This window comes from Cricetulus griseus, chromosome 3 (assembly GCF_003668045.3).
Source record: "Cricetulus griseus strain 17A/GY chromosome 3, alternate assembly CriGri-PICRH-1.0, whole genome shotgun sequence".
Taxonomy (NCBI): Eukaryota; Metazoa; Chordata; class Mammalia; order Rodentia; family Cricetidae; genus Cricetulus; species Cricetulus griseus.
Window position 1 is genome coordinate 92,516,267 of NC_048596.1, and position 12,166 is coordinate 92,528,432.

At 43.2% G+C, this 12,166-nt stretch overlaps 1 protein-coding gene across 2 annotated transcripts in view; it reads right to left on the reverse strand.

The window, feature by feature from the left end:
- Ppfibp2 (PPFIA binding protein 2) overlaps positions 1-12,166 on the reverse strand; it is an 81,196-nt gene that overhangs the window by 24,377 nt on the left and 44,653 nt on the right. For both annotated transcript variants that reach the window (XM_035442296.1, XM_035442295.1), the window contains exons 6-9: positions 5,659-5,770; positions 3,057-3,118; positions 1,978-2,053; positions 530-633 (exon numbers count right to left, since the gene is read on the reverse strand). In XM_035442296.1, the coding sequence (XP_035298187.1) occupies positions 530-633; positions 1,978-2,053; positions 3,057-3,118; positions 5,659-5,770 (354 nt within the window). The remainder of the gene's footprint in view (positions 1-529; positions 634-1,977; positions 2,054-3,056; positions 3,119-5,658; positions 5,771-12,166) is intronic.

The following is a 12,166-nucleotide window of genomic DNA, read 5'->3' on the forward strand; positions in this document are numbered from 1 at the left end:
GTTTAACCAAGTTCCAGAGAGTGATAAATCAAAGAGAACAAACTACATGAGCCAGTTAGAGGGGATGACAGAGGCATGTGAGAGGCAGGAAAACATTGATGTGGAAAATGCCTGTGTCTCTACATGGTCAAGACGGATTCACTTGTTCATCAAATATGTTGAAGTCTATTGGGAATAAGTCATGACTACAGACTCTGGAGAATTCTTAATAAATAAATAACAAAACCAAAACACTACCCTTGTTCTGCGCTACATGCCAGAGAGGAAAGATAAACAGAAAGTCAATTAAAGAGGAAAATTCCTGCCCTTTAGAGTTCCAGTGCCCACCATGCTGTCTCTAGCCAGAGCTCAGACCTCAGCCTGGGTTGTTGTTCCCTAAACCTTCTTGCCAAAGCTTGAGGACCATTCCCTGGACTGAACTATTCATAAGTTAAGACACATAATGGACAGGTGCCTGCCAGATGCCTCTCTGGTCAAGGCAAGCTGCCAAGGACAACTTAACCCCACACTTTGGGAGGAGGTGCGCTACCTCTTGTTTCAATACTTCCTCGGGGTTTTTATTTGTGGGGTTCCATTTTCTGAAGCTTCCCTCCATTTCATCTTCATTGATTGAGATGGTTCTCTCTGAAGGCCCTGGAAATAGTAAAACAATGGCAGTAAATCACTATTGTGAGACTTAGAAACTCATACCACAAAATCCTCATGGTGTTTGTTCTTCATTAACAAATACTGAGGAGGATCGCTTTAGCTTGGGGGTTTGACTCATCCTGTCTCAAAAACAAAAAGACTAAGAAGTGTTATGGTTTGAGTATGGGGTGTCCCTGTTTGGTTCTCAGCTGGCACTGCTATTTGGGGAGACTGGGAGGCCTTTCAAAGGTAGTGCCTCATTGGAGGACATGGGCTGCTGGGCTAAGTGGCAATCCTTGAGGGTTACTGTGCAGCCCATTTCTGTCTAGTCTTTCCACTTCCTGGTCAATCAGAATACGAGGAGTCCCTATACACTCCTGTTGTCATGGCATACTGTTGTCTTCAAAATGAGCCAAATCAATTCTTCCTCCCTTATCATGCTTCCTGTTGGGTATTTGATCAGAACAAAAAAAGTAATTACTACATAAAGAGACATTAATAGTGTGATTGGGAAAATTCTTCAGGATATCCAATCAAAAGATGGCACAATGGTCACTTTAAAGTCAAAGCTCATCCCTGGAACACAGGTAAGCCACTTCTTGCCTCCAACCTTGTTTCTTGGACAAGAGCAATTGGGTCCCATGAGGCATTTGGCCCAAGATCACAAAGAATTAGAGAAAACAGGCTTAGACATTTATGCGGAGCCTGGAAGATTCCTTGGGTAGGAACCAGTCAGTTCCTACCCCAGCAGAGACAAGGTTTGTTTCCAAACAGAGTCAGTAACTCAGCCGGAATCAGACATCTTCAAACAACCCTCCTGTGTGAAGTAATTGCTCCTGCAGGATCTGCAGTTCCATTGCACGAGACACATGTGCATCACTGTGCTTATATGAATATACACAGTGTTTATATGCTGCATTGGTCTGGGTGATAAACATGAATTACATGACTTTCTATGGCAACCTGGGTACCTAGAGACTCATGAAATTCTCCAAGTTATCGTCTGTATCTCTAGGGAACTTCAGATCCTGTAACAAACACACAAGCTCTGAGGCCCATGAGAGCTCTGACTGACCCAGTGTGACTCCTGCTAAGGCAGATCCCAAAAAGACCGACTGAAGACCCCGTCATGGGGAGGACTCTCAAGAGCGAAAATTGATCACTGTTTTCTTGGGCAGTCCCTAGAAGTTTCATTTGATGAAATTTCTAAGAATCACCATCTGCACGTTCAAGAGTCTACACAGATCAGCTCTCCAACACATCTCCAATCAGGGACAAAGGAATTTCTCCTGCCTCTAACACAGTAGATGAAATAACTTTCAGGAAAAATGGGGTTCCTCCTCCTCTTACCCTGAGTTGCCTTCACAATCTCCTTCACCCTTAGGTACTTGTTCAACAGCCCTGTAAGCTCCTCTATCCGACGGTCCTGCCATGGTATAAGAGCAGATCAAGATTAACACCACCACTGGTCCCTAGTTAGCTTCATTTAGAACACAACAACAACAAAAAAATCCCACATAAGACCTCTAAGGACCCACCCAAAAGAGAATGTCAGGGTCCAGCTGGCCCTAGTATCTGCCTCACTGACATCTATAGACACTCAATGCACTATCTGCAGGTGTGGGTCAGCAGTCACTGACAAACCCTTGAAGAGGCCTACATGGTGGCAGAGGTAGACCCCTCTGCCTCCTACTCTCCTAAAACACCCGGATGAAGAATACCCCTGATTCCTGTGTCATCCTCTGGAACTACAAACATAAGACATATCCCAATCTCCTCACCAGTCCCTTGGTAGTCTGAAGCACTTTACACAACAGAGTGTATTCCAAAAGAGGATCCTTTCTTTCAAGGCTACAGTCTGGGAACTTAGGTCACACAGATCCTAGAATATTTGGGTAGCTTTGCTATCCACTAGTCACCTGACAAATTATCCAAAAAGTTTGAGTCTCTTTCTTCATCTGAGAATGTGGGGCTGAGATTCTCAGGGACATTGTTTACACCAGCTAACTGCTTTTCAATGTAAGGATGTGGTTATTTTATGATTATTCAGGAATCAGACATGACGAATATAAGGTAGCAGGATAAAATGGGCCACTGCATGCTGCTAGGTGTCTCTATGATAGTTCTACCATGAGGAGTAAATTGAACACATAGGGGCTTTTGCTGAGTTTTGCTAAGAGTTCTGACATTATATTTTTTTCAGCACACCGCCATGAACAGGCAGGGCTCTAACCTGCCTTTGGGAAACCGAGTTTAGTTAAGTTCTCAGGCACATAAACAAGAACTAAAGTTGAGTCTCCCGAGAAAAGCTGTTATTTTAACATACGCTGTCAATGATAGTATGCCATTGTCCAGTAGAGCAGAGACCAGAAGGAACCAAACAGAGTTAGAGGTGCCTGCAAGGACAGGGTATCACAGTGACCTCTCACCTTATCCTCATTGGCAACTAGCAGTGTTTCCATCCCCATTTTCAGACGGTGGATTTCTTGGTCTGAAAGAATTGACGTACAGAAGGAATTATTTGTACAAATGCTGACAGCTATTACCATATGCTGATGGCCCTCGAGGTCAAACATAAAGATTGACAAGTGAATTTGTCTCCTTTTTATTTGCTGAAAGAACCTGGGATGGTGTCTGGCACAGTGGGTCTCATTAGGTATTTGTTGAATACATTTGTGAATAACCTAGTGTTTTGTCTTCTCTTTCTACAGAGGCATCTAGGGGCAAAACAAAATTAGCATTTACTCAAAAGTGTCAGAGAGGAATCACAAATGTTTCACAAACAGTATCTCCTAAGAACATAAACATTCATATTCTATGCAGATAAATGACGAGGCCCCTGACTAGATTAGGGGGAAACCATGCAATCAGACAAAGTAGAAACAGAGGAAATTTCTATAAAAGCAAATCCAAAACAATTTATGGATGATAAATGGACACTGGGCATTACACAAAGGCTTGGTAATTGGTTAAATTTAAAATTGTTAAGTCTGACTGAAGAAATGTTTATGTATGGGAATGGGGTTACATGCCTATAGTCATAACTCTTCATGGGTAAGGTACAAGATCCAAGGTCTGAGCCCTGCCTGGGAAACTTATGAAGACACTATCTCAAAATACAAAGTTTTTTTCCTTTAAAAAAAAAGGGTAGAGATATGTTCTAGTGGCAGAGTAATGTCTCTATGCACAAGGCCTTGGGCTCAGTCCAAAACCAAAAGGGAAAAAAAATTAAGGGGGAAGGGACAGAAAGATGGCTCCATGAGTAAATGCAGTTGCCACTGAGCCTGATAACTTGAGTTTGAGCCTCAAGATCTACATGGTGGAGAGAAGTGACTCATATCCTCTGATATCCACATACATAATGTGGCATGTGTGTGCCTGCTTGCATGTGCACCTACACAAAAAATAAACATAATAATAAAAAAACCAAAAACAAAAGAAATGTTTAGATTTTCTGATAAATACACAAAAGCAAATGTTATGGTTAAGGGAGAACAATGCACTTCATTACAAATATACAAGGGCTCTGTGTTGGTTCATGGTAGAAAAACAATGGCTTACTCCAAGTTTAGACTCAATGGGGGATATTTCTGACTTCTTCCAAAGATGTCTAAAGAGTGAGGCCACAGGTTCAATGCCTGAAGGAAGAAGAGGCCATTTTCGAGGTCCTTAGAGGTTTTGGAATTGGCATGGACCTGGATATTCTAGAAAAATACTTCTGCTTAATCCTAAGATAAGCGACAGGAAGAGATGTTTTATTGAAGAACAGTATAAAAGACAAGGGATCCCAAGTACAGATATCCTGCTACCTCTGTGATAGTCAATGAGAAATAGCATCAGGATGTGTATGGACTCTTTGTGGAGAGTTACCAGAGCTCATTCCCAGAGCCAGTGGAGTATTAGAGGGGCAGCATGAGGGTGAGAGGGTAATTTCAGATAATGACTGTTAAAGCTGGATGCACTGGTCAGAACCCAACCTAGCTGAGCATAAATGACAGCCAAAGAGGGCAAGATTCCTGCTAAAGGATGGGAAGGGATAAGCCTGATGGTCACCAATTTCTTTTTCAAGCTCAATTACTATTACAAGGCTACAAAATGTTCTCACTCTATATGGAAATGCAAGCCAGGCAATGCTGAGGCCAAGATAAGACTAAACTGTGGTAGCAACCATAGGACTGACATTGTTCAACATCTAGGTGGCTAGTGGAGGAGCTGGGGTATGTGTGATCTTTCTAGATCCTTGGAGAATTGCCACAAGCATACTATGTATGCTAAGGACAATATATGAGGGTTTCTTCTGTTTTTAATTGACAAGATTTGAACTCCCCAGGGAATATCCAGTATTATTTTACTTAATCAATGACTCAGTTTCAGGGTGGACCAAATATTGTGCTAGGCTCTGAAGTGTTTTTAAACAAAGATACAAATCCTTGTCACAAGACCTCCCCAAATACAGCACTGCTAAATTATACTATGAGCTATGTTGAGAACAAGAGGCTATTTGAGTGTAACAGAACCAGAATCACCCACCTGAGGTTGGGTAGCCAGGAGGAGCTTCCTGGGAAATGACATTTAAGTAAAGCTCTAAGGATGAAGAAGGAATTGACTTTCTTTTGCAACCTTGGGGCCTTGTACAAATGTCAGGTGCATGAACTGCTAAGCCTTTTCTTTGGTGGTAACATCAGAGCAAGGCCTTTCAATCTCATGAAGTCAGGTGGTTTTAGGGAAAAAAGCTCCAGAGGGGACTGCCTGAGGCTGCTCAGAGCTTCAGTCAGCATTGTGAGAAAAGCCTTCAGAGGTGAATGTTCTAGATAAGGGAGGGGCAGGACACTAATACCACACCAGAGCTCAGCTGCACAGGCAAGCCACATGTACACATACGCACATGCTCACACACATTTATGCATGTGTGTGAACATTAGCACATCCACCTATGCACACACACACATAGTTATTCACATATACATGCCCACTTAGAAGAGTGGGCTCAGGGCCTAAGATAATGTGTTCCGTCACAGTCAATTTAGTTACCTCGCTCTGTATGGTCACTGTGGAGAGCTGCACTCCGTGAGAGTTGGCTGTGAAGACGCTCAATTTCTGCATCTTTTAGGGCCACCTGTTCTTGCAGCTGGGCTACCTCAGCCTGAAGAAGCAACAGAGAGTCCCTTACAGGTCAGAAAGAATTCTAGCTCATTACAAAGCATCTCATGTCATAGCACAGAGCCCATTGGGCCCCAAGAGACTGGAGGAGTGAAGGACATAGGTAAGGAGTGAGAGTAGAATTACCCTCCCCACCGGGTGGAACTCTGCAGAAGGATCTCACTCACCCACCTACCATCACCTTGCTCTGTCTCCTCATTCCCTTATCTGACCAAGCTGTTTCTCTTCCCTGCTCTGTAAAACCTGGGTAAAACTGAGGCCAGGAGATCTGGGATTATATACATAGGTAAGGCTCTGTCCCTGCTGCACAGTTGGACCACTGATTCTGTATGTGATGTTTCCTCTCCCAAAATACACATATTCATTTAGATATGCCATTCTAACAACCATATGTAACTCCATCTTTCCACCACACTTAGAAATATTGTGGAAATAAAATCACTACTGCTGATTTTGAGGTGAGTTAAGAGTTCCCTCCTTAGATACTCTCCTTTTGTTCAGTCAATGCTTTTGTCCAGTCTCCAGGCACAGTCGCATGCTTGCCTGTGTGCATACATACAAGCTTTAAAGTGTGTTTAGTATATATACTTTTTTAAAGGGAAAGCACATAAGCATGCTGCACACAAATCCACACATGCATACACTGGCATTGGCACTGGGCAGTTCCCACATCTCCACTAGGTCTAACAGGTTACAATTCACACACAGCACTATGCATGGTTATCCATGCTTTCCAGACTCTTTAGAAAATCAGAGCTCTTCCTGTCTCACTCCAAGAGGCTCTTTGGAGCCAAACAAATCTAGAATCTCTCATGTCCCAGTTGGCTGACCTTAGACAAGTAGTCACACCTTTCGAGTCTCTCAGCTCAATAGTCCCCACTTCATGGCCTATGGGAAGACTACATAACTTCTGAGTGATTAGGCCTAATACCTATCACATATTAAAGGCCCAGTAAATGCTGCAATTTTCCATCCCTTAGGATAAAATTCCATTTGGAACATCAAACCAAGAAAGGAGTTAGAACTGAGCTCCGAGCAGTAGAACACACAGCAAAGGCATCTACTCTGCCCACTGCTTGCCGTGAAGGAACCTAATCATATTCCAATTCTGGTTGTCAGAGTACGACATGGGGTCCAAGCCCATCATTGGAGAACAGCAAAGAATCAAATGAGCAATGGACCTATTGGTGACTCTTTTGCCTGCCAGGCTTTGGTCAGTGTTGTCAGACTGAGTACCCTGCAGTCACTGTTCTCACTACTTACAAATCTCATGTAGACCCATAAGAACCCATGGAGGATGCAGCTTTCCTGAAAATATTGAGAGAAAGCAGTTTTCATGACTCCATGTGAAATCAGTCAGTGACTGTCCAGGCAAGGGTGATGTCTTAAGTTACTGTTCTATGAAGAGACACCATGACCAAGACAACTCATAAAAAGAAAGCATTTAATTAAGGGCTTGCTTACAGTTTCAGAGGGCTAATCCATTATCATCATGGCAGGAAACAGACAGGCATGGTGCTGGAGCAGAAGCTGAGAGATTTACATCACGGTCCATAGGCAGCAGGCAGAGCAAGAAAGAGATTGGGCCTCAAAGGGCTTTTGAAAACTTAAAGCTCATTCCCACTGACACATCTCTTCCAATAAGACCACAACACCTGATCCTTCCCTAAACAGTCTGACAACTAGGAACTAGACATTCAAATGTATGAGCTATGGGGGCTATTCTCTTTCAAACCACAAGAGATGCCATCTGAGGCTATTTGCGCTGATGTACAATACCACCCACTCACCCTGCCTGCTCCAGTGGCCCTTCGAAGACTTCAGTCTCAATGCTTCATCACAGGACTTCATCAGCCAGCCTGCCGCTCCAGTGCAGTTTCACACACTCACCTAGTCTGTTCTGATGCAGAACTCCACTCTCCCAGCCAGCTGCCCCAATAGAGAGCTCCAGACCCTCCAGGCTGCATGCTAGCAGGTTAATAGTATGAATGAAGGCCACTCTTAAGAGACCTGGCATTCCTCAACCCTTCTCAATGGTTCTGAATAAACCTTCCCTTACAGAGGGACAGAGATGTAAAAGAAAGACAGGAGATGAAAGGTCAGATTTCCTTCCTGCAAAGCTCACTATGGAGCCCTGTCCCTCTACTCCAGGCCCTATCCAGAATCAAAAGATTCCATACAGCTTACTGAGATGGGCAGCCACAGACCACGCATCATTTGGGGTTCACATGTCCATTGGCTTATGGATAATGGTGCCAATGGTTTCTGACAACTGTAGCCTTAGGATTCTCAACCCAAATGCATTGCATTTCCACAAGAGTCAGGATATCCTTTGGAGATAATCTCTCAACTTTTTTTGCATGGCTCCTTGCTTGTGGTTCTTTACTGTGAATAGGATAGTCTGTTACGAATCCAATATTGATGCTTATCTTCTGGCCTCATAGACAGACTTCAGTGAAGTTTGCCTATTGAGACAGAACGCAGCACCTGACACTCACGAGTCTCTTCTCAAGGCTGGTCTCTATATGAGGCCACTGGTGTACTACAGATCCTGTCTTAGTTGTCTTTCTATTTCTGTGATAAGACACCATGACCAAGTCAACATATAGAAAGAAAGAGTTTATTGGGGACTTACAGTTTCAAAGGCTAACTCTGAAGGGACACAAGCCCACTAGAGTATGTGGCTCTTGGCAAGCTTTGCCCTTCTTCCCCATCCCTTCTGCCTTGCTAAAAACCTTTAGATTACATTCCTAAAGCTAGCCACCAAGGTCCATTCCCTTATTTGGCTACTTCTTCCTCTTGTGGCTGAGTACCAAAGTCCAGCAATCAGAAGCCCCTTTGGCTCACCTAATTAACGTGCCCAAGTAAAATTAAACACCTCATCCAAACACAGCATTTCCCCCTTTATTTTTATAAACCACCATTTGTCTATGTGCCACCTCTGTCTCCTCTCTATCCAGAGGCAGTCCTTGTCCCTCTGGAACAAATATGCCTGCCCCTTTCCATTGTCCTCTCTTCCCCTTCTCTCTCCTTTATCACAGCACTCTTGCCCATTCTAACACAGACCTCCCATTTTTCTCTTCTTAGGAATTACACCTGCAAGGTCATATGCTGCTGTTTTCTGCCTGAGTCAGAAAACAGCTGCTGCTTAATTTTTCTTCCCTACATAATAAAGGATCTCTCTGTGAAAACGGTGTTTGGGTGTGGTTTGTGCCTAATGCAGGAAGGCAGCCCCCACTGTGCAGGAGTCCCCTTCAGACTACATAACCATGATGGAAGGGAGCCGGTAGCAGACAGGCAAGCATGGCATTGAAGCAGTGGCTCCGAGCTTATATCGTATCCTAAGAATGAGGCAAAGAAAGCTAACTAGGAATGTCAAGAGCTTTAGGAACCTTAAAGCCCACTCCCAGTGACACATCTCTTCCAACAAGGCCATACCTTCTAATCCTTCCCAAACAGTCCCACCAACTGGGGACCAAGTACTGAAAATATGTGCCTATGCCACAGACCAAGTGACTTGCCTCAACCTCTACTCTGGATCGGCTACAAAACAGGGAAAAACCACAGGTTATCTGCTATCCTTAGAAGGTTATCCGACGCACACATAAATCCAACGCCCTATTGAGAACCATGAAAGCTATCTCAGCCATAAAAACAAGCACTGTTGCCAGAGGTCCAAAACAATCAGCAGTTGGATAGTGAAGCAGAGAGGGGTGCTCTGGATTCCTTCAGGGCAAGAAAGGATATTCTACATTCCTATAGGGCTGTGTCTTACTAAACTCAAGGGACAAACACTGCTTGCACTGGAGATGAGTCACCTTTAGGGGCTGAGGAAGCTTATGGAGAAAACTGAACAGCCTATAAACACGGGGAGGATTTCAGGTGGAGAAGTGGCCACTGCAGGAAGGGGAGGGAAAGCACAGACATGGGAGACCCAGGCCAGAACCTCACCCTGGCCACTTGAAGTCTTGTGGTCCTTACCAACAAATCAGCATCAAATCCACCCAGTGCATTATTTTCTGACTTAACAGAGGAAAGTATACAAAGGGCTGGGTGGGTTCTGGCAGGAGGTGCTTCACACCTGGTAATCATTAAAGACTCCTCAGCCAGCATCTCACAGGTCCACATGCCAAGGCAGAGAGCTTGTGTGAATTAAAATGAAAAGAGTTCCTTGGTTTTATAACAAAGGGTGGTGTGTGTAACTTCAAAGGCTGGACTTACAGGAGTGAGTGCCGTAGTGGAAAGTTTTGAGCTTCTGGAAAAACAAGGCTTCTAGAATTGGTGACACCAAAGCACAGCACACACAAGGCTGTCTGTGCTCAGACAATAGCTGGTCACCAGGCGAGGTCTGACTGGCAGTGAGTGTGGGAGAGTTACTAATCTCTTTAGGCCTCCATTTTATCATCTGTGAAATGGTTAAGTGTGTTGGTTTTGTTTTTTTGTTTTGTTTTTACATTTGTACATGAGAACATGATTATATAAAAACTAACATTGTGTTAAGTACTTTTTCTTTTATTAACTTAAGAAATCATAAATTTTTAAATGGAAAAAAATCCCAATATACATTATAAGTTGTCAGCACAAATAACTGAGTAAGAAATGGGAGAAAGGAAAGAAATGAGATAGGGAGAGAAAAAGAGGAAGGAGGACCACAGAGAAAAAAAACCTGGAAGAGCAGAAATACTAACAATGGTCATAGTGGCTTGGTTATCTGGGTGGTTTTTATTTTCTTTCTTTTAAAAATATTTTTTAAAATTATTTTGTGTGGGCAGGTGCCATGCTTGCATTGTATATTTATGTACCACATGCAAGCAGTGATAGCAGAAGTCAGAAGAGGGTTTCATATCCCCAGAACTAAAGTTACAGATGGTAAGAACCACTATATGGGTTCTGGTTATTGAACCTGAGTATTCTGGAAGAGCAGCTTGTGATCTTTAACTGATGAGCCATCTCTTCAGCCTCTTTTATTTTTGAGACAGGGTCTTATTATGCAGCTCCAGTTAGCCTGGAACTTACTATGTGGAACAGGCTGGTCTCAAATTCACAGAGATCTGCCTGCCTCTGCCTTCTAAGTGCTGGGATTAAAGGTATGTATCACCACACACAGCCCTCCTTTAATTTCTATTTATGGTCTGAATTTTTTTTACAATGAGCATTATTTTTTAATAATTAACAATTAACTTTGGAAGATACAAAGATACAAAGAAACAAAGATACAAACTCACAATAATTCTAATCAAAAGTGTGTGTCTTTATACACACATGTACATATGCATGCGAGACACAGTACATGTGCACATGGTTGCCTGTGCATGTGTTTGTGTGTAGAGTAGAGGACAAGATGGTTTGGTCCTCAGGAGGTAGCCACCTTCTTCTTTGAAATACAGTATCCCACTGGGATCTGGGGTTCACCACTTAGACTAGGCTGGCTAGCCAGTGACCCCAGGGATCTACCTGCCTCCACATCTTCAGTGATAGGGTCACAGTTATGAGAGTCACCATACCTGACTTTTTGCATGGTACTGGAGACTAAATTAGGGTCCCCAGGCTTGCTTGACAAGCATTTTATTGACCAAACACAACCATCTTCTCAGCCCTCAAAAGTATTGCTTTTAAAACTTGAACAAAAACTCAACACTAGAATGCCCACATGCATCACTGGGTGTCACCTGTGGACAGTTCTACAGGACACAAGGAAAAGCAGATGTGTTTTCCCTTCAGGGGCAGCAGCCCAGGTATCCTCCATCAGAAACTCATCCAGGGTGGTTAAAGCGTTTCCTTCCTCCTCCTCATGCCCAAATGAAGCCCTGTTTTATTGAATCATACTCTCCGGCCATTCCCAGAGGGCACAATATGATAAAGTGACACAGGCATACAATGTGTTGTGAGCATCAGGGTGATATGAAGGTCCATCTGCTGCAACACTCATTTCTATGTATTGGGAGTAATTTTTTTCTTTTTTTTAAATATTTATTTGAATTACAAACAAGATTGAATTACATGACGATCCCAGTTCCCTTCTCCCTCTACCACCCCCTGCAACTAAAATCCTACCTGTTGTATGTCCTTTCTTCTAATCTATACCTGACTCAAAATTTCTGCTTCCTCATGTATTGGGAGTTTTTATGCCCTTCTATTCATTTTGAAATTTATTAGGCATTTTTCAAAAAGACTAGATTCCTAGGCTGGCAAGATGGCTCAGCAGGTAAATGCTCTTGTCACCCAAACTTAACAACCCAAGAGAGCTCACTCTCCAAGTCACACACACACTAAAGCATGATTATTATTTTTTTAAATGTTTTTAGAAAACTGGCTATAATAGGGAGGCTGAGTTTAAGATGATGCCCCCAACAAAACACTGATGTTCACCCTCCACTGT